Here is a 22,916-nt window from a genome sequence, read left to right as displayed (position 1 = left end):
CCCGTATGATGCTGCTTGCAAAAGTTAGGGAAGGGTTTGAAGAATCACAGAGAGAGAGAGAGAGACGGAAGATCACAAGGTGGGTTCAAAAGAAGGAATTTTCTTTACTTGGTAGTTGGGAGGAGAGGAGAGGAACGAAGGTGGTTTCCTCTGTCTCTCTCTCTCTCTCTCAGAGGGGACTAAAATCCGTGAAACAGAAGTGCCCACAAGAGACAGAGAGATAATTTTTGTGGGTGGGAGTTTTTTCGAACAAGGGAGGAAAATAAGCGTGACCATTCTGATCCGTTGTGGATTTCGTGATTCCCCGTGGAAGAATCCGACCAGGATTTGTGTTTCGTGCTGTGATCGTTAATTGGGTTGAATGTGAGTTGCACTCTTTTTCCCTTTCTCCTTGTTTTTTTTTATTCTTGGTTGTAGCATGATTCTTCTGTTTGTGATAGTTGGCTGATGGATTTCTATTTTCGAAGATTGTTTGATTGATTTTTCCTTATTTTTTTGGTCTCCCTTTTTCTTACGGGTCTATATGGGTGCTTGTGTATCTTGATGTGTGATTCGTTTCTGTCTTTTCGCTTACCGCATGGTTTTCCTATCCGGATTATTCTGATTTTCATTTACTTTGCATGCCTTGACAAATTTTCAATTTCTTATCTTATTGCTAATTGATTGGGACCATCATCCGAGTTAGAACACGCGGAATTAATTTAGTAGTAGTTTGTACACCTTCCTGTTTTCTTTTTGCTTGTGTTTCGTGTTTTTTTTTCTTTTGTTTTTCCCAGTTATTATAAAGTTCTTTATAATGAAATTGGCTGCTCCTAAAGAACAATCTTAGAGGCAGGTATGGTATTAGCATTTGTTTTTCTTGTTTTGGAGTTGGTGTAAGTATCTAATGTTGGTCCAATCTCGTTTGAGTTGTCGAGGGGGAAAAGAGAAAGTTAGTCTCTACCAGGGAATATTATTTTGATGCTGAACCTGCGGAATCTGTTGGAGGTTTTGCATGGAGCAGTGATAACCTCGTGGTAGATTCGTTAGCGACTTAGCGTCGGGAAAGCATTGTTTATTAGATTGCGTTATTTTTTAGCTTGGCTCGTTTCCCAAAAAAAAGTGAAAATGAAGAATTTAGACTCTAAACCTACTAAGACAAGCTCAAACTGACTCATTTACAAAATAAATCCGTTGTTTCAAAGCGGTAAGTAATAGGATTTGAATTCTTGAAACTTATTGCTTGCAAGCCAAACACTTCAAGCATCTACACTCTATGATATAAAATATATGTAAAATACATTTAATATTGGTTAATGAGCGTATAAGAGCTGATCCAAGCTAAACACCTGTTCATGTTCAGCTTGTTGAGCCTATTTCATGAGTTCGAACAAGCTCTTTATGAGCCGAGGACAAGCTGAGCCACATGCAGGTCGTCTCATTTCCCAGCCCTAGATCCGTGTTCGAACCTAACCTTTTCTTTTTCTCCTCTTGGAATTGTTGTTACATAGCAACTTCTTTTACCGTGATGTGTAAGGTATGCTAGTGCTAGAAAGGAATCTATAGAAACGGTAACATATTTACAAAGGGTTTCACCAAACAAAACATTGGCTTCCAAAGAGCATGCCAAGGGTTCATGATATGTCATCACTGTGAATTTATTATTTTTTTATCCTATTCTAATTTTATTTAGCTTTGACAGAAAACATCTGAAATTTGTAGACATTATTCTTTTGTTTCCTATGTGCATATTTGTAATTTTTATATGCCAGTGTAGAGCATTGTTTAAAAGCGTGGTGGGTTGACCTGGTGACTTGTCCAAGCCAATTGGTTGCGCACCCTACTGTGTCAACCCAGTTGGTTGACCTCAGTTGCATATTGTGTACCTTCATGCTTTTTGTTTTTTATGTTTTTATTATACAAATTAACACTTTGCATAGGTTTTCTGATGATACAGATGGAGTTTACTTGTTTTATTTGTTCATGGACCCATTCTAACTTTCTTTAAGGTACAATAGTCCAGCTTTTCTGATTGCTATTACGTAATACTGTAGACTTGTGATATCGTTTCTACATTGAAAATCTTGATTACTCTATTCACAAGTAAGTTCTTATTTCATGATGCTTGATTATGGAATTGGATAGTCTTATTAATAGTAGTTAGTGATGCTTGATATACTTGTTTAATTATAAGTGTGATGAATCTGTATTCTGTGGTCCATGTCTTTTATACTTAAATACTCGTTACATAACTAGATGTTACTCAGTTCTCACTTAAATGTCAACTCTTTGAAATCATAGGAACTGATGCCATTGTATACAAATTTTATTTTATATATTTTTTCATTTCTATATATAAATATAAGAAGTTAACAAAACCCAGCCAAGCCACTATGTGATTTCTGATCCTGTGTTGGATTTTCCTTGATGCTCTATTTTTGATGCCTTGTTGTGGCCTTGTGGGTCTTGTGACCATAATGCCTACCTCCTAAAGCTTCAAATGTGAAACTCAGGTTTGGAACAAGTACGTATGGGATCCAGTTGATTGAGATGACGATAGCAAGGTCCTAAGTGAGAACATGAGTTGGTCTTGCATATCCACAAACTCATTTATGATAACATTTAATGGGTTGTTTGTATTTTTTTGCATGCTTCTTGAGCAACTGGCAAAGGGGATGTTGTGGTCCCTCTTTCTGCTACCAATGGTTTCAGAGATTTTCCAGATCCTTTTTACCGTTGTCAAATCCTCCGTTTTATCAACTATCGACTATCAACTATCAACAAAGCAATTACCCTTCCTTTTAGAGATTGTCTTATTGCTTCTCTTTTTTTTGTGGATAGGCAAGATGCAGTAGGCATATCCCTACCAGTACATCAAGAATGCTGTTACAATTCCATTAAATCCGGAAACCACTCAGATGTTTTATCTTTCCAGATGCTAGTCTCCCCCAGGGAACCCAAATGAGCTACATTACAAGCAATCAAGTAACAAGAGTCAGGAACCCATTCACCTTTAAATCTGGAAAAGGGTGATACCTTATTGATTAGATCCTGTTTTCCCTCTCAATTACAGTGAGCAATTCACAGCCCCAACAATGTCCTATCTAAAAGACTGAATGATTATTTGTTGATGATTTTGAAGTAGGTCCAAAATATCAGTCCATGCTTCATATTCACAGTGCATAGAGATTCTTCTTTTAACCATCCTTCCACTCTCAATTTACATGGGGCATTTGTGAAGATGCCCCCTGAGTGATCGTACCCTACATACACAAGGAGAAGAAGAAAAGTGGGAAACTGAATAAGGGCATCACCACTTTTATATTTCACTATGTTGAGGCACTTTACAGAAATACCCCTATACACAAATACATAAGACAGTGATGTTCTGTTATAACTTGAATGACTGTTTTCTAGCATGCCTTCTCAAACTGTACATGGATTCTCTATAACTATGGACAATTTGCTCTCCAGGAACCAATATCTTATAGAGGTCAACAACTTAGTAAACAAATCCGCAACCTGATCTTCACCTCTGACAAACAATGGTTGAATCTCTCTACGTTCTACCTTTTCTCAGAAAAAATGTTTATCCAATTCGGCATGCTTCATTTTACCGTGCTGGACCTATAATAACTGCACTCCTATTATCACAAAACAACAGAGATCGATCAATCTTTAGATGAAGAGCTACCAACAAGTGTATAATCCATAATATTTTAGCCGTTATAGCAGCTATCACTCTATATTTTGCTTTTGTATTAGAGCGAGCTACTGTGTTTTGCTTTCTGTTGGACCATGAGATGAGATGCGTACCAAAAAACACAATATTATCATGTAACTGATTTCTTGGTGAAAGGATCGCTTGCCCAATCTGCATCTGAATATGCAACAATAACTAGAGACAATTTAGCACCCTTATCTTTAAAAGGACCTTTATAGACCAATCCATCCATTTGTAATAGTACCTTTAACGTATCTGAGAATTCTTTTTGCTGCTTCTATGTGACTTTACATCGGGGAGTGCATGAATTGGGAGACTTGATTTACTGGATTAACTAGATATGGCCGAGTAAAAGTCAAGTATTGTAAGGCACTAACCAAACTTCTAAATTTTTCTGGTTCATTAAGCAATTTGTCCTCTAGCTGATCGTTGACCAACTTCACATTCATAGCAATCAATCATCCCAAATCGGATGAGAAAATCAACAACATACTTATGCTGAGTCAAAACAAGAGCCCTCTCATTTCGGTAAATTTCAACCCCGAGGAAATATCTCAACTTGCCTAAATCCTTCATGTGGAACTTGCTGCTCATCTTGTCTTTCAATCTTTGTATTCTCCCATGAACACTTCCGGTGATAACTATATCATCAACATAAAGGACAATGGTGATGTGCAACCCATCATAATGAATAAACATGAAATTATCGCATTGGCTTTGAATGAATCCCAAAGACCGAACAACAGTAATAAAAGTCTCAAACTAAGATCTATAAGCTTGTTTAAGACCATAGATGACCTTTAAGCGAAGAACTGTTGAACAAACATCTACCTCAAGGTAACCGGGTGGATGCTCCATATAGACCTCTTCATGTAAATCTCCATATAATATTGTGTTCTTTAAATCCATTTGGCTCAATTCCCAGCCATATGTTGATGCCAATGAAGCACTACCTAATAGTTCCCATTCAAACAACTGGACTAAATGTCTCATCGAAGTGTAGTTCATGTTCCTGAGTATATCCTTTTGCTACCAGCTTTCATCCGCCTTATATTTTATTTATAAACCCATCAACACCCAACTATATTTTTTCTTGATGGACAAGGAACAACGTCCCAAGTGTCACACTCATGGAAGGCAGAATTTTCTTTGTTCATGGCATCAACCCATCTTTGATTTTGACATGCCTTAACATAGAACTTAGGGTTTTTTTTCACTATGTAGTGCTGCATAAAATACTCGAAATTCCAAAGAAAATGTTTCATAGCTAACCCAACGCTGTACTAGATGCCCAGTATGATTCGATCTTCTAACAAGATTTGGTTGTACAACCGCTGATATAGCTGAATTTCCATTCACACTAAGCTGTCCATCTGCTGCAGCCTCATGTTGTGCTGTATGTTGTATGTTGACCTGCATGGTGTTGTCTATAAGGATTTGAAGATACCATAAGGAATACAAAGGGAATATGAAAGGACCAAAATCAACGGAAACACAAAGGAATAACGAAAATCAGAAAGAGAAACAAGTAACGATAGAAATGAGAAATCAATCAAGGATTCGCAGATCTGACCAGATTTGCAGACTTGGTGCGCAACCCAATACAGTGTTGGCGTCAGCTATTCCCCCTCCCTTTTGGGGGGTTGCTGATTGCACAGGAGATATCAATAAACCTTATTGCACTTTTTTTTGGGCGAGATGTAAGAAATTAGAAATAAGTGGGGACTATGACAAAAGAGGTTTGATCAACTGATGATCGATCTGCTTTAGTCTAATGAAAACTTCTTTTCCTCTTTTTTTTTTTTGAAAGACAAGGCAAGGCATATAAGTATCGGAGCAAAACTGTAACACCCCAAAATTTCACCCAAAATTTTCGGTAATTTTTTTTTGAAATAGTAAGCACAACAAAAATAATTTAAACGAAATGGTGAACATTTTGGGCGAGTTACAGGTTTAGCATCCAAAAATACAACAACAAACAACAACAACTACGCCTTCATCCCAAAACAATTGGGGTCGGCGATATGAACCAAAAAAAAAAATCATTCTGGGTCTTCCACATGAATCCTTCTCCAATCATTTCTATCTAATGCCATGTCCTCGGTGAGGTTCAAAGCATTCATATCCTTTCCTATCATCTCTATCCAAGTCTTCTTAGGCCTACCCCGACCTCTTTTAACTAATATATTTTTCCATTTCTCCATCCTTCTAATTGGAGCATCATTAGGCCTTCGCCGAATATGTCCAAACCACCGTAAACGATTCTCTCTCATCTTATTTTCAATGGATGCAATGCCTACCTTCTTACGTATCTCCTCGTTTCGAATCTTATCTTTTATTGTATTTCCACACATCCATCTAAGCATACGCATCTCAGGTACACTCATTTTTTGAATATGATGTCTCTTGGCAGCCCAACATTCTATACCATATAGTAAAGCAGGCATAATTGTCGTCCTATAAAACTTTTCCTTCAACCGCAATAGCATTCTACGATCGCACAACACTCCAGTTGCACTTTTTCGTTTCATCCACCCAACCTTTATCCTATGATTTACATCTCCATCAATTTCTCCATACTTTTGAATGATAGATCCCAAATATTTGAAACAGTCATCCGCCGGTATTTCTTGCTCACCAAGCTTCACTACACTCCCATCACTACTTCGTTGCTTACTAAATTGACATTCCATATATTCTGTCTTACTCTTACTCAAATTAAAACCTCTTGCTTCCAATGTCTGTCTCCATAATTCTAACTTAGCATTAACCCCAGCTCTAGACTCATCAATCAAAACAATATCATCAGCAAACAACATACACCACGACACATTTTCTTGAATTGATCTTGTAAGCTCATCCATCACTATAGCAAATAGGAAAGGGCTTAATGCAGATCCTTGATGTAACCCAACCGTTATAGGAAAATTGGTTGTCACCCCTCCACAAGTGCGGACATTGGTTACTACTCCTTCGTACATATATTTAATTATACTAATGTACTTGAGAGAAAAATCTTTCTTCATCATTGTCCACCAGAGAACATCCCTAGGTACTCTATCGTATGCTTTCTCTAAATCAATAAAAACCATATGCAAATCTTTGTTCCTCTCTATATCTCTCAATAAGTTGTCTAAGAAGATGTATAGCTTCTGTAGAAGTTTAGATGAGATGCGCAGGAACCTAGGCAGAGAGAGAGAGAGAGACATCTGTGAAATATGATAACACGTTAAGTTTGATTAGGGCTAATCTCTATGTTAAATAGAGAGAGGCCAAAGAAAGAAATTACACACAAGTCCCTCATTAAACTTAAATATCAAATAACCTCTAGTCTAGGAAAACTTAAACTTAAAACCTCTTAATCTTAACACTCCTCCTCAAGCTGGAGCATAGATATCAATCATGCTCAGCTTGTCACAACATTTTGAGAAATTTGGTTTAGCAAGAGGCTTTGTAAACATATCTGCAACTTGGTCCTCCGACTTTAGATATTTGGTAGTGATATGACCAGCTTGAACCATATCTCTTACATAGTGGCAATCAACCTCAATGTACTTTGTTCTCTCATGAAAGACAGGATTGTTCGCTAAATATGTGGCAGCCTTGTTATCACACATCATAGTCATAGGAGAGGAAACCTTCACCTGAAGATCATGAAGAACAATACGAACCCACATCAATTCAGCGGTTGTTTGGGCCATAGCCCTATATTCTGATTCTGCACTCGATCTAGAAACCACATTTTGCTTCTTACTTCTCCATGAAATCAAGTTGTCTCCCAGAAACACACAGAATCATGTGGTAGATTTTCTATCTACTACAGATCCTGCATAGTCAGCATCAGAATAGGCCACTATCTCCAGAGTTCCACCTTTCCTGAACAATAACCCTTTTCCAGGAGAAGATTTTAAATACTTGAGAATCATTATAACTGCATTCCAGTGTACTTCAGTTGGTTTGTCCATAAACTGACTAACTTTTCTTACTGCTAAAGCAATATCCGGCCTGGTCACAGTTACATACACTAGCTTCCCTACTAGTGAGCGATAGCTTTTGCTATCAACCGGTTTTGACCCTTCAAACAACTGAACTTTATGGTCCATGGGAATATTTGCTGGTTTAGCTCCCAACATTTCTGTTTCCTTTAATAAGTCAAGAACATACTTCCGTTGAGACAAAACCATCCTTTCACGACTCCTGACAACTTCTATACCCAGAAAATATCTAAGTGGACCAAGGTCTTTTGTAACAAAGTGTTTTTGAAGATGAGTCTTTGTGGCTTCAATATCTTTCACATCGTCTTCTTAAAGAATGATGTCATCCACATATACCACCATAACAACTATGCCTGAGTTAGTTTTCTTGATAAATAGCCGCTGACCTGTTAAAGTCAAAGCGTGACATCACTTCAAACAACTTTTGAAACCATGCACGCGGACTTTGTTTCAAGCCTTAAATCGCCTTTCTCATTCTACACACCTTCTGACACTCTCCCTCAACCTCGAATCCTGGAGGTTGTTGCATGTAAACTGTCTCAGATAGATCCCCATATAGAAATGCATTTTTCACATCTAATTGACACAAGCTCCAACCATGATGAACAACTACTGAGTGAACAAGACGAATGGTGCGCATCCGTGCAACAGGAGAAAAGGTTTCAAAGAAATCAATACCATATGTCTGAGTATATCCTTTTGCTACTAATCTGGCCTTGTACCTTTCAATAGAACCATCCGATTTGTACTTTATTGTATATACCCATTTGCATCCAACAATGTCAGCATCGATTGGGGAATCAACTAGATCCCATGTATGCTGAGACACTAAAGCATCCATTTCTTCTTGCATAGCCAACTTCCAGCGGTTATCTAGCGAGTTTTATAATCACACGTGAGGCAAGTTTACGACTACACAGTTTGCCACACCAGAAATAAAATCTTGACAGGCTACAAGCGACAGAAAATAGCGTATTTTACACTCACGCATCAGCCAATACTACAACCAGCAGTTGTACTCAACACAGAATCCCACGACAGTAGATAAAAGCTTCCCACAAACAGAATATTTTTCCACACAGCAGGGAATCATGTCTGCTGCTTCCACGACAGAAACACAATTGATACTAACATGTTGCTTTCACAGCACACATGTTAAAAAAAATCACGACACAGCAGGGAATCACGACTGCTGATTTTCATATTCTGAAATCGAACAACCAAATAAGATCTGAGAAGAACTCGGCACCCAGATTCACGACCAACGATAATATGCACACGCAGAAAATAAAAATCACGACAGTTGTTGCTCCCAGACATATAAATCACGACAGCTAAAAAAAAAATCGTTTCTTCAGGGCACCATTAAAAAAACAGTCATATCTCGATCACAAAAATAGCACAGGAAATGAGATTGCCGCTGCTCCCAAACACAAAAATCACGGCAACTGCTCCTAGACACAGGAATCACGACAGCAAAAAAAAAATCCCACAACTCAAGGGTTACGGCTGCCAGACACAGGAATCACGACAAAAAAAAAAATCCCACAACTCAAGGGTTACGACAAAAGATCACCTGAAGACACGCATCCACCGTGTCCCTTAGATCTGATGACAGATCTGGGCCATGACCTTAGTCAGACACCAGATCTGTTATCAGATCTTACGAAAAAAAAATTTACTGTGCACACCTGGTTCCAACTTTTCTTTTAGTTGGTGTAGATCAGTCACGATCGATCACGCTTCCGAGATCAATGGCTTTGATACCATGTAGAAGTTTAGATGAGATGCGCAGGAACCTAGGCAGAGAGAGAGAGAGAGAGAGAGAGAGAGAGAGAGAGAGAGAGAGAGATGGCTGTGAAATATGATAACACGTTAAGTTTGATTAGGGCTAATCTCTATGTTAAATAGAGAGAGGCCAAAGAAATAAATTACACACAAGTCCCTCATTAAACTTAAATATCAAATAACCTCTAGTCTAGGAAAACTTAAACTTAAAACCTCTTAATCTCAACAGCTTCCATAGTTGATCTTCCAGGCATAAAACCAAATTGATTCTCCGATATCATGACAACCTTCCTCAACCTATACTCAATCACCCTCTCCCAAAGTTTCATAGTATGACTCATGAGTTTTATACCACGATAGTTTGTGCAATCTTGTATATCACCCTTATTCTTATACAAAGGCACTTAAGTACTCTTTCTCCACTCATTAGGCATCTTATTTGTCCTTCAAATCTTGTTAAAAAGATTTGTCAACCATTCTAAACCTTTCTCACCCAAGTATTTTCAAGCCTCGATAGGTATACCATCTGGGCCAACTGCCCTTCTTGATTTCATTTTCTTCAAAGCCTCTGCAATTTTTTTCTTTTGATTCTTGCGCATGAAGTCACGATTCATCTCATGAAAAGGAATGGAGAAGTCTCCAAGATCCTGAGCATGACTTCTATTAAATAACTTATCAAAATAATCTTTTTATCTCTCCTTAATCTCCTCATCTTTGACTAAAACCCTTTGTGTTTCATCTTTGATACATCTAACCATACCCAGATCCCTCGATTTCCTATCTCTCATCTTTGCAAACCTGTAAATATCCTTCTCGCCCTCTTTGGTATCCAACTTGTCATAAACCTCCTTATATACCTTATCCCTCGTGTTTCGAACTACTTTTTTAGCTTCCTTTTTTGCTATCATATACTTCTCCAAATTCTCATTATCACGACTCTTACTTAGATTTCTATAACACTCTCTTTTAACCTTAATAGCTAATTTGACATCCTCGTTCCACTATGATGTATCCTTACCTAGCGATGCACCGCCATTAGACTCACCCAATACCTCCTTAGCCACCTTTCTCATGCCACCCGCTATCTTATTCCACATTGATTTTGAATCCTTCTCGAGACACCAATCAGCTTCCTTAACTACCTGCTCTACAAACATTCCTTGTTTAGCTCCTTTTAGTGCCCACCACTTAATTCTGGGATCTATCCTATGTCTATCCTTTTTGCGGCATTTTCTAATTCTAAGATCTAAAATTAAGACTCTATGTTGTGTAACTACACTTTCTCCCAGTATAACCTTATAATCGATGCAACAACCCCTATCTCTCTTTCTAAGTAGGAAAAAATCTATCTGACTCGTATTAACCTCATTTTTAAATGTTATTAGGTGAGACTCTCTCTTCCTAAACCAAGTGTTTGCTAAGATCATATCATAGGACAAACCAAAATCTAAAATCCTTTCTCCACTTTCGTTTATTTCTCCTATACCATAGCCTCTATGGATACTCTCAAATCCATCCCTACTAATGCCTACATGTCCATTAAGGTTACCGCCGATGAAAAACTTTTCTCCATAAGATATCCCTTGGATTAATGGAATCATCTAAACCTACTTGAGGTGCATAAACACTAATAATATTAATAATATCCGTACCTAATACTAATTTAATAAGTAAAATTCTATCACCCTTCCTACGGACCTCAACTATATTATCTATAAACTCACGACTAATAACAATCCCTACTCCATTCATATTCCTATTTATTCCTGTATACCAAATCTTATATCCCCAAGGCTCACCTACCCATTTGGTCTCTTGTAGACATAAAATATTCATCTTTCTCCTACACATAACATCTACTAACTCTATCAACTTACCAGTTAAAGACCCTATGTTCCAAGTGGCTAACCTAATTTTATGGTCTTGAACTATCTTCTTTACCCCCATCCATCCAACAAAGTGAGAGAACCCTTGCCTATTTGACACCACACCCGGGCGCCGGTGTGACGCATTGCTTCTGGGTGACAACCTAGCAACCCTTGCCCATTTATCACTGCCTATAGAGTACAGCGCGTCGCTCAATAGGGAACACCCCAATGAAATTCTCATATTGGTTCATATTTGTTGAGAATAGGTGGTTTTATGTTAAGTACTCTTATATTAGAGTCTTTTTGAAATTTTACTCTTATAAGGATTTAGATGTAATTTCTCTTTTTTGTCTCTCTCTATTTAATATAGAGAGAAGCCCTAATCAAGTTTATGTCATTGAGTTTTCTGTGCAGCCGTCTCTCTCTCTCTCTCTCTCTCTACACAGGTGGCTGCTCCTATCTACATGGTATCAGAGCTTGCGATCTCGGGAGCGTGATTTCGAAGAGGACTGATCGTCACCAACGAAAAAAAAATTTCAGACTGCGAGAAAAAAAAAAATTTTATATCAGGTTTGCTGTTGCACTAGTGGGAAGATCTGATAACAGATCTGGGATGTCACCCAGATCTGTCGTCAGATCTAAGGATGGATCTTACCCAGATCTGTCGTGATCTCCTGGAGCTGTAAACAGATTTTATCTGTTTTTTTTGGATTTTTTATCGCCTGGCGTGATTTTCTGGAGCATGATGAGTTCCTGCTGATGCGTGCATGCTGTGATTGACGTGCTGCTATTTGGGTAACGCAGCAGGCTTCTGTGCTGCTGTATCGCAGCCGAGAGTTGTTGGCTGTTCCGGGCTGTTCCTGCCACGCAGCAAGTGTTTGTGATATTGCGTGCCAGCCGAGAGTGTCATATTTTTCTGTGCTGATTGCGTGACTACCGTGATTCTGATTTTTTTTTTGCTGCGTGTCATCGAGATATGATTGATCTATTTAATTGTTTGAAGACTGATTGTCAGTTATGCTCTATATGTTTTGGAAACAGCAGTTGTCGTATTCGTATGCTTTGCAACTGAATAGTATTGTTGGTCGTGGTGTGTTTGGGTGCAGCAATGGTCTTAACTCCCTGCTGGGGTGAGTTGTGTTTCGTGCTGTATTAGTTTCAGCTATACATTTGTCGTGGAAGCAGCAAGAGTGATTACCTGCTGGTTGTGGACTGTTTTGTGGAAAGAGCAGGGCTGCTTCCTTATAGTGGTGGAAAACTCTACTTAAATACTTGTTGTTCTAGAGAACAGTATGGCTGAAAGTTCGAAATATGATTCGAAAATGGAACAGATTGGGGAGTATAAGGCGTTTGCCAACCCCTTCGCGTATGGCTCTTCTGTTAGGTTGAATGAAACCAACTATGCCAGGTGGTCCAGAACTTTTATGATGTCGGTATCTAGACATCGTCGAAAACACATTTTGTTGGAAGGCGAACCCACTGAAAAGTTGGGAAAATATGTTACTTGGGATGAAGATAATGACATAGTTATGTCATGGATCATGAATAGTGTTGAACCCCATATTGCAGATGGATTGATCTACTATAATTCAGCAAAACTGATGTGGGACAATCTTCGTAATACATACTCACAAGAAACGAATGTGAGTCGTATCCTGCAAGTCGAACAAGAAATATATAATTTACAACAGGGAAATCAGACCTTGGCCCAGTATTATGCTTCTGTCAAAGCTGCGTTTGAAAGACTTAATGCTCACAGGCCTCTTTGTTGCTCGAAGCAAAAGGATCATCAAGAACAAACCATGGTTGCTCGTTTTCTTACAGGGCTTTCTTCAGATTTTTTTGTTGCAAAAGTTCAAATGTTGACTGGATCAGATGTTCCCACTCTTGCTGATGCTTATAATCGTCTGAGTAGACTTGCGATCTCTCTGCCACAGTCTCAGCCTATAACTCAGTCATCTGCTCTTGTTGTCCCATCTAGTTATGGGCGTGGAAATATTCAGAATATTAGAGGACGAGGACGTGGACGTGGACGTGGTATGGGAGGCAGAGGAAAGCTTCAATGTACATTCTGTGGAAAATCTGGACATTTAGAAGATCGTTGCTGGGATAAGCATGGTCGGCCAACATCTTCTTCATCAAAGTCATATACTCCTAAAGCAAATGTGACTACTCTCGAGGCAACAAATGTACAAGAGAATATCGCTGAAAATGAAAGTAGTATCACCCTTAGTCGTGCAGAATATGATGAGCTGATAGCTCTTCGACCCCCTGTAGCTGGTGTTGCATATTCAACCGGAAATCATCTTCATCCGACTGATAGTAAGTGGGTTATTGACTCTGGTGCTTCCAGACATTTGTGTGGAAATTCACATGTTTTTTCAGATCTTAAGGATGTTAAGGCTCAGCTTGGAGTCTCCTTAGCCGATGGGAGCTCCTCCCCGGTTGCTGGTCAGGGAAATATTTCTATATCCTCCTCATTACAGTTGAATAATGTTCTTCATGCCCCAAACTTTCCTCAAAGTTTACTCTCTGTTAGTTGCCTTATAAAAGAAAAAAACTGTAGAGTGATTTTTGATCAAATGGGTTGTCATTTTCAGGATTTGCTGACGGGGAAGAAGATTGGTGGAGGCTATGAAGAAAATGGAATTTACTACCTACATCATCCAATGGGTTCTGTTAATGCTGCAGTGGAACATTCACTCAGTCCTGTTCAGTGGCATCGTCGTCTTGGTCATCCTTCATTGTCAAAACTTCGGTCGGTCTTTCCTCAGATTCCTTCCACCACATCATTTCAGTGTGAAGCATGTCAGTTGGGCAAGCATCATCGAAGTTCGTTCCCTTCTAGTCAGAGTCAGTCTAGTAATAAATTGTTTGAACTTCTTCATGCAGATGTATGGGGTCCTAGTAAGATTCCTACTAGGACTCAGTGTCGTTATTATCTTGTTATTGTTGATGATTTCTCTAAGTTATCATGGGTTTTTTTAATAAAAGAACGATCTGAAGTTCCAAGTCTTATCAAATCCCTAATTCTTGAAATAAAAAGTCAGTTTGAATCTATTGTCAAGATTGTTCGCACTGATAATGCTCTCGAGTTTAAATCAAAAGGTCTGTTACAATTTTACCAAGATCATGGCATCCAACCACAAACTTCCTGTGCCTATTCATCTCAACAAAATGGGGTGGCTGAGCGAAAACATCGGCACCTCCTTGATGTTGCCAGGACCATTATGATTCAATCTAATGTTCCTGCGTTATACTGGGGTGATGCGATTACCACTGCTTGCTATCTGATCAACCGCATGCCTTCGTCTTCTATGGGTGATCAAATTCCATTACATATCCTCAAACCTAATGCTCCACTTTTTCCTTTATCACCAAAAATATTTGGATGTGTTTGTTTTGTGCACAAACTTGGCCCTGACCGTGATAAATTAGCTGCTCAAGCTACAAAATGCATATTTATCGGTTATCCCAAAAATCAAAAGGGCTATCGATGTTATGATCCTACTTCTTCTCGCCGAGAGTATGTCAGTGCGGATGTATCTTTCCTGGAATCCTCTCCATATTACTCCATTTCCGGTTCCCCGCTGCAGGTTGGTCCAACTGAGTCTTTTCCATTACCTATACCTCCTTTTCCTTTGGAATCTGTGCCCTCATTACCAAACCAAACTTCATCATCTTCCAGATTTAATAATCCACCATTGGTATATGTGCGTAGAGCTCCACTTCCGCAAGAGCCTTCATCTTCTTCTTCTCCTAAGGTAAGTTCTACTGACAATTGTGATCTTCAGGATGATGATAACATGCCTATTGCTCTACGAAAGGGGACAAGACAATGTACCTTATATCCCATATCTCACTTTGTCTCCCATGCCAGAATTGGACATCAGATGAAGTCGTTTATCTCAGCCTTATCTGCTGAAACTATTCCTCTGAACTATCAACAGGAAAAACTTGATACTCGTTGGAAGTTGGCTATGCAAGAAGAAATGACAGCTTTAGTATCTCAGCATACCTGGGATCTAGTTGATTCTCCAGCAGATGCTGACATTGTTGGATGTAAATGGGTATATACAATAAAGTACAAATCTGATGGTTCTATTGAAAGGTACAAGGCCAGATTAGTCGCGAAAGGGTATACTCAGACATATGGAATTGACTTCTTTGAAACTTTTTCTCCTGTTGCACGGATGGGTACCATCCGTCTTGTTCTCTCAGTAGCTGTTCAGCATGGTTGGAACTTGTGTCAATTAGATGTGAAAAATGCATTTCTATATGGGGATCTATCTGAGACCGTTTACATGCAACAACCTCCAGGTTTCGAGGTTGAGGGGGAGTGTCAGAAGGTGTGCAGATTGAGAAAGGCGATTTATGGCTTGAAACAAAGTCCTCGTGCATGGTTTCAAAAGTTGTTTGACGTGATGTCCAGATTTGGCTTTAATAGATCAGCAGCAGATCATACACTTTTTATAAAGAAAACTAGTTCTGGCATAGTTGTTATGGTGGTATATGTGGATGACATCATTCTTACAGGAGATGATGTGAAAGCTATTGAAGCCACAAAGGCTCATCTTCAAAAACACTTTGTTACAAAAGACCTTGGGTCACTCAGGTATTTTCTGGGTATAGAAGTCGCTAGAAGCCGTGAAGGGATGGTTTTGTCTCAACGGAAGTATGTTCTTGACTTATTAAAGGAAACGGGCATGTTGGGAGCTAAACCAGCAAATATTCCCATGGACCATAAAGTTCAATTGTTTGAAGAAGGGTCAAAACCAGTTGATAGCAAAAGCTATCGCTCCCTAGTAGGAAAGTTATTATATGTAACTGTTACCAGACCAGATATTGCTTTAGCAGTAAGCAAAGTTAGCCAGTTTATGGAAAAACCAACTGAGGTACACTGGAATGCAGCCATAATGATTCTCAGATATCTAAAATCTTCTCCTGGAAAGGGGTTATTGTTCAGGAAAGGTGGAACTCTGGAGATAGTAGCCTATTCTGATGCTGACTATGCTGGATCTGTAGTAGATAGAAAGTCTACCACAGGATTCTGTGTGTTTTTGGGAGACAACTTGATTTCATGGAGAAGTAAGAAACAAAATGTGGTTTCCAGGTCAAGTGCAGAATCAGAATATCGGGCTATGACCCAAACAGCTGCTGAATTGATATGGGTTCACATTGTTCTTCATGATCTTCAGGTGAAGGTTTCCTCTCCAATGACCATGATGTGTGATAACAAAGCGGCAACATATATAGCAAACAATCCTGTCTTTCATGAGAGAACAAAGCACATTGAGGTTGATTGTCACTATGTAAGAGATATGATTCAAGCTGGGCATATCACTACAAAATACCTAAAGTCGGAAGACCAAGTTGCAGATATGTTTACAAAGCCTCTTGCTAGGCCAAATTTCTCCAAATGTTGTGACAAGCTGAGCATGATTGATATCTATGCTCCAGCTTGAGGGGGAGTGTTGAGAATAGGTGGTTTTATGTTAAGTAATAGGTGGTTTTATGTTAAGTACTCTTATATTAGTGTCTTTTTGAAATTTTACTCTTATAAGGATTTAGATGTAATTTCTCTTTTTTGTCTCTCTCTATTTAATATAGAGAGAAGCCCTAATCAAGTTTATGTCATTGAGTTTTCTGTGCAGCCGTCTCTCTCTCTCTCTCTCCCTCTCTCTCTCTACACAGGTGGCTGCTCCTATCTACAATATTCATAGGGTGTGACTAAGTTTTTATGTTGGTTGTCACTGGCCTACCGCAACCCTCTTCCTTTATCCGAGCTTGGGACCGGCAGTCTATAACTAAATACACAGGCATGACATCAATTAAAATAGATAAAAAATCAGAGGTTCATTACATAAAGATTTAAAAGAGTTATTACAGTAAGTTTATTCAAATGAAATGGTAAAATGTTCAATTAAATAAACAATGGCCAGGATCCCTAGAGATTGTTTAAATCATGCATGCATCTACAATATCTCATAACGGCTCTTGCATAGTCATTCCTGACCTATAGACTTTTGGCAAAATGCTAGTCAAACTTCACTAGTATCAGTAAGGAACTTGTCTCAAAGCACACAAACATAGTACCAAACATGTAAGGGCATGCATTATAAGAAATTACTTCAAGACTTTCCTGAGGTCTTCTAAATATTTGTTGCACTTTGAAGTTGCTTTGACCTGCAGTTACTGTAATTTATCATGTGCTCACTTACTTTGATATGTCTTTCATCTGTTGGCAGTCTTGGTTGTGTATGACCGGAGAATTTCTCTTTCCTGAATGCCATTTCCATTTTAGTGCAGATTATTCATGCAGGTGTATTCCATATGGTTTATTTTCACAGTTGCACTGTTTCAGATTGATTTGTTTTTTGTCTCAATTACTGTTCCAACATGTTTTCCCTTTCTGCCATTGGCTTACTTTATTCGTCTGAGTGAAAAATGGATCCTTTAATCTCTAACACAAGAAAAATACTTCAACACTCTGCCTAGGTTGTTATAGTTGCTTTTCTTAATCATTACGTGTACCATAGACTTACCGCTTATGTTCAAGTTTATATGTGAATATTCCCCTCCTTGTAGTTGTGAGATGTACCTGATGAAGTTATGATTCTCACCAGTTTTTCCTTTTGCTTCCTCTTTTTCCCTTTTTTGACTCCAGAGTATACCTTCTATTTTTAAGGATGGATTGAGGTCTTACCTAAGGCTGCACGTGGACCATGGGCAACAGTGAGACAGATACAGCAGGCAAGACTGCAAAGGCCTCTGGCGCACAGGTATTCATTTGAATCACAAGCTACATTTTTATTCGGTTGTAAGTAGTTTAGAAACTCGGTATCAAACAATCATGTTTCTCTTCTCTCTCTCACACGCACACAGGATCAGCCTCCTACTAGCAGTGCTGCAGTATATCCTGACTGGACTGCATTTCAGGTGCTAGTAACATTCTTTCTATTCTGCAATTTTTATGCTGAAATTGGCCATGTGCCTGTGTCTACGTGCTCACATGCAAATATTTGATAATTAAAAAAAGAAAGTTCCTGATGGGTATAGTTTCATTGGTAGGCTTATTATGGCTCTGGTATCACCCCTGTCCCTCCACCTGGTTTCTTTCATTCGTCTGTGGCATCAAGTCCTCAAACCCATCCATATATGTGGGGAGCTCAGGTAATGCCTTTACAAGTTCGAATCCATTAGAGTTCATTATTAAGGCTTTGCTAAGTGTACTGTGGTTACATTATGTGTTGTTCTAAAGTGATGTCCATTTGGTCCCAATATGTATCCGCTGCTTCCAGAATTGTTTGGATATGATGCAGGAGAAACTGTAAATTAATAAATTAATGTGGGAACTTTAGATTGACTAGCCTCAATACAATAATCTGCTTTTGAGTGAAGGGGTGCCTCAGCGCACGGATGTGGGTACAGAGCAGCCAGTAAAAGTTCAATTTGACTTCTGATTCCATGAGTTCTTGACATATTTGTTTTGGTGTTGACAACCAATCAGCATAATTATTCCTCTACAATTGCATACTGCAGCACCTAATTCCTCCATATGGGACCCCACCACCTCCATATGTTGCCATGTATCCTCATGGTGGTTTGTATGCCCATCCATCAATTCCACTGGTACGATGTTTAGACTTGACCATGCTGCTTTTATGAATTTTATTAATATATTATTTGAATGTGCTACACTATTTACTTCATTTTTTATGGATCAGGGGCCTCATCCATTCAGTCCTTATGCCATGCCTTCTCCAAGTACCAATGCTGAAGCTTCTGTGAGTCTCTCTCTCTCTCTCTCTCTCTCTCTCTCTCTCTCTCTCTCTCTCTCTCTCTCTTTTGTTTTTGTTCATTCATTGAGGAAATCAACTCAAGTGTATACGACTGGTATAAGAACATAATCTGTTCAATTGATTTGGCGAGTTGATTAAGCCATCAGGAAATTGTGGCTCTAGTACAACTTTTCAGATTGGGTGAAGCAGCACATGCTGACATGGTCTCATTATTTTTTCCTTTTTTTTCCTTGAATATTTTGGTGATGTCTCTCTCTTTCTAGATTGGCACAGAATCTGTTGGGGGTGATACAAATTCGTGAACTTGTAAGCACCCATTATAAGCATGCATGCTAGCAGCACCTTAGGTGCGTGCGTGCACACACACACACACACGTGTGTGTGTGTGTGTGTGTGTGTGTGTGTGTGTGTCACATAAACATGACCTTCTCTATTATGCAAGGGAGCTGCTCCCAGCAGTACAGAAAATGAGGGAAAGTCATCAGATGATAAGGAAAGAAGTTCTCTAAAGCGATCAAAGGGAAGTTTAGGCAGCTTGAATATGCTTACAGGAACGGGTAATGATATTAAAAAAAAATCAGGTGCTTCCAATGGAGTTCTCTCTCAAAGGTATGAGGGATTTTATGCACTGGACTTTCCCATGTTTACAGCTTGCCCTTTCATCGAAGTATTGGTTTGTATAGTTAAACTTATTGACTAATCCAGCTCATACTTAAAACAAAATATGAGACTTGCAGTGGTGAGAGTGGAAGTGAAGGATCTAGTGAAGGAAGCGATGCAAATTCCCAGAATGTATGTATACTGATTTCTAATATTACTTGCATTCTGTTATAGCGTAAAACACATGCAGACAAACACAATAGAAATCTAGTACTGAATTTAGCTGCATACCTGTGACCATCATAAAAGGCTTATTCATTAACTACCTTATTTTAATTTTCCTAAATCATAATAAGATTTTTGCTGCTTGCCTCACAGAAAAAAAAATATATACTAAGCCTTATCTATATGGATCAGCTTTACGACGTCTATTCTCTACTCTGTCCTATTTATGGGTAAAAAGCTTCATTCACATCAGTGTTTCATATCTCTAATTTGCATTCCTCTAAGCGATTATGGGTTTGTTCTAATTAATTTCGCTTGTTCCATGTCACTCTTTCATGTTACTTTTGTTTCAATTGTCCACATAGCAGCTCAACCTATCTTAATCAACACTCGTGCTTTTGTCATGATTGGAACTTCTCTTTTATTGTCTCTGGTTTCAGTTTGGGTTGTCATGATGCATTTGTACTTTGAAGTGCTGAACATGCTGAGAGCACTGCTCAGTGAGATGCAGAAGATTTTCGTATGGTTTTAACCAAATAATCTTGTATACAGGGTTCACAGCAGAAGGCTTACTGCCAGCAAGGTTCCACAGAAGGTGGTATAGATTTGTAGTTTATCAAAGTGAATTCGTTTGTCCTTGTTGACAATGCACAAATTCTTGAATTGGCAGCCGAGGCATCTCAGAATGGTACTGCATCCAATATGCAGAACGGAGTAGCCCATACTCCATCACACATGTCAGTCATGACGATCACAACAGGTGGTGTTCCTGGGGCACCTCCTGGTCCTACAACAAATTTAAATATAGGGATGGATTATTGGGCGGGAGCAGCTTCATCACCTATGCCATCGCTGCGTGGGAAACTCTCCACTACTACGGTTGCTGGACAAGTTGTTCCCTCTGGTCTTGCTGGAAGTCATGACAGTGTTCAGTCAGAACTTTGGCTACAGGTTGGCTTTCTGTTTTATTTCTTCAAATTTAGTTTCAGTCGTTGATAAGTTGCCTCTAAGATGTACGGAGTGTTTGATGGTAGCACTTTTATTAAGCAAAACCTGGTTGAATCCCTTCTTTTAAATCAGAATGCTTATTCGTGGTTTTATCAAGGACTTGGCTTGGAGGAACACAATGGTTGTTTTAAAATTCACAGTAATACAGTATGTTTTGCTCACTTGAATATAGCATGCATGGGTAAGTCCCACTGCTGTATTACTAATACAAACTTGTCTTTCAAAACTAGTATTGGAGTTGAAATTTCTGTGTTTCCAAATTCAGGATGAGAGAGAACTTAAGAGGCAGAGAAGGAAGCAGTCTAATAGGGAATCAGCACGTCGGTCACGAATACGGAAGCAGGTAGATGATAAATCTTTTGTTATCAGTCTACTTTCTTTCAGTTAGGCATGGACTGAAGCTTCGCTCACAAAGTTATGTGGGGATTATATTAGGCTGAGTGTGAAGAGTTGGCTCAGCGTGTCAAAGTTATCGAGGAGGAAAACATTGCCCTCAGGTCAGAACTGAATCACGTCAGAATTGATCTTGAGCAGCTTTGTGCTCAAAATGCTTCTCTTAAGGTGACTCTCTCTCTCTCTCTCTCAATTTCTTTCTAGTAGGGGTTGTGTCCAAATGCATTTTTTCAGGAGAGACTAGGGGAAACCTCAGATGGACATGAAGATTCAAGAACTGAGAAGGTGGACCAACGTGCTGGTCTTGATGATCGTCAGGATGCATAGCCACTAACTTGACTGCAGGAAAAGCATAGGATAATGGCCTCTAATAAGGGTCAATTTTACCAGCTCTATAGCTACTCAGAGTTGATGGGGCATGAAGAAAAAGTTTCATGGTTGTTCAGACATCTTTTCTCATTAAGGTTCATGGCCTCTAGTTCTCTTTTCATGTCCCTGATCCTCAAGAGCCAAATGATGGTGAATGACAATCTCAAGCTATGACCACTTTTTTTGTAGTCTTGGAAGAGAAACTAAATCAAGCTTTGATCTTGATTTTGTGATGTATACTGTCGGACCTCTGCCTACTTTAAGCCAATGCTCAATAAAATGATTGTTATATTGAGTTGCAGTGTGGTTCAAGTGTTCTTTTAGGGTGCGTTTGAATCGCAGACTCTCGGAATGTCTACGCACCCTCAAAAAAAGAAATTTTTTGTCCAAGTGTCTGTTCTACACTGTTCCGTGGGGGGGTACAGAACAGCGGCGGACGTCAAATAACAGTTCGTGGAATGCACTAATGTTGCATCTGCACTTCCTGCGTTTGTGTGGGCGCACGTGGTGTGTCCCACTGATGGCAATTCCAACACACTCGGGTGCTTTTTTCGCAGACAGGCTTGGACAAGGAGATCATGTCCTGTCTGTGTGGGGTATCCTGGCCTTCTCTGTTCCAGGGGAGGGAGAGAACTTTCCCAGACACAAAAAATCATCCCAGAAAGACATGCAGGACATCGTTCCTGCGTTTCCCTGGGTAGGTTGGTCCCACGCATTGTATGGAATCTGGATGGTGGGTGCCACCGTCCACGCAATCAAACGTGCCAAGGGCAAGTGTATCAGGAAGAAGAAGACCATTAACGTCGTCTCTCTCTCTCTCTCTCTCTCTCTCTCTCTCTCTCTCTCAGTGTTGGGCCATGGATCATTAAGAAGCTTTGCAATAGCATCAGATACATACTTGTGTGCACGCATGTGCACAACTTGAGAGAGGCTTATGTTCAATTGAACACGCGCACACACACACACACACTCATACACACACAGGTGTTTGCATGTGGTTTCGAGGCTCATGCACAACAATTGAACTTGGAAATTCAGCAAGCTAGTGTCAAAGTACATTTCTTTGACCAGTAGTTCACTTGAGGAACACACCACCAAGCAATTCCCATTGAAACTTGAAACAACCATTTCCTAAACTCAAGGTTGGCATAAAATTCATTTACAA

The 22,916-nt window shown here is 39.3% G+C and overlaps 1 protein-coding gene across 5 annotated transcripts; it reads left to right on the top strand.

Annotated features, from left to right (window-relative positions):
• The first annotated feature begins 22 nt into the window (after positions 1 to 22).
• LOC149845241 (bZIP transcription factor 1-A-like) lies at positions 23 to 22,052 on the top strand. 5 transcript variants are annotated; one of them, XM_089997522.1, is made up of 14 exons: positions 82 to 363; positions 1,937 to 1,988; positions 18,022 to 18,136; positions 18,240 to 18,293; positions 18,426 to 18,527; positions 18,897 to 18,986; positions 19,082 to 19,141; positions 19,599 to 19,765; positions 19,894 to 19,948; positions 20,534 to 20,576; positions 20,652 to 20,932; positions 21,255 to 21,332; positions 21,425 to 21,550; positions 21,617 to 22,052. In XM_089997522.1, the coding sequence occupies exons 3-14, from the start codon at positions 18,080 to 18,082 to the stop codon at positions 21,707 to 21,709; spliced, it is 1,206 nt and encodes a 401-aa protein (XP_089853648.1). In that variant the 5' UTR covers positions 82 to 363; positions 1,937 to 1,988; positions 18,022 to 18,079; the 3' UTR covers positions 21,710 to 22,052. The 5 variants fall into 5 exon arrangements, with proteins under 5 accessions (XP_089853650.1, XP_089853647.1, XP_089853648.1 ...); XM_089997521.1 differs by lacking the exon at positions 1,937 to 1,988 and having other exon boundaries at positions 24 to 363; XM_089997523.1 differs by lacking the exon at positions 1,937 to 1,988 and having other exon boundaries at positions 18,043 to 18,136.
• Positions 22,053 to 22,916: the final 864 nt, after the last annotated feature.

The sequence above is a fragment of the Nuphar pumila genome, chromosome 2 (genome assembly GCF_984573655.1).
Source record: "Nuphar pumila chromosome 2, dmNupPumi1.hap1.1, whole genome shotgun sequence".
Taxonomy (NCBI): domain Eukaryota; kingdom Viridiplantae; phylum Streptophyta; class Magnoliopsida; order Nymphaeales; family Nymphaeaceae; genus Nuphar; species Nuphar pumila.
The sequence above is the reverse complement of the archived record's forward strand: the minus strand, read 5'-3'. Positions and strand labels throughout refer to the sequence as shown.

Excerpts from the sequence above, each read along its gene's own strand:
- LOC149845241 (XM_089997521.1), top strand. The coding sequence starts at position 18,080 with ATGGGCAACAGTGAGACAGATACAGCAGGCAAGACTGCAAAGGCCTCT. Across the intron at positions 18,137-18,239 it reads CAAAGGCCTCTGGCGCACAG|GATCAGCCTCCTACTAGCAG; the intron begins GTATTCATTTGA and ends ACACGCACACAG. Across the intron at positions 20,577-20,651 it reads CCAGCAAGGTTCCACAGAAG|CCGAGGCATCTCAGAATGGT; the intron begins GTGGTATAGATT and ends TTGAATTGGCAG.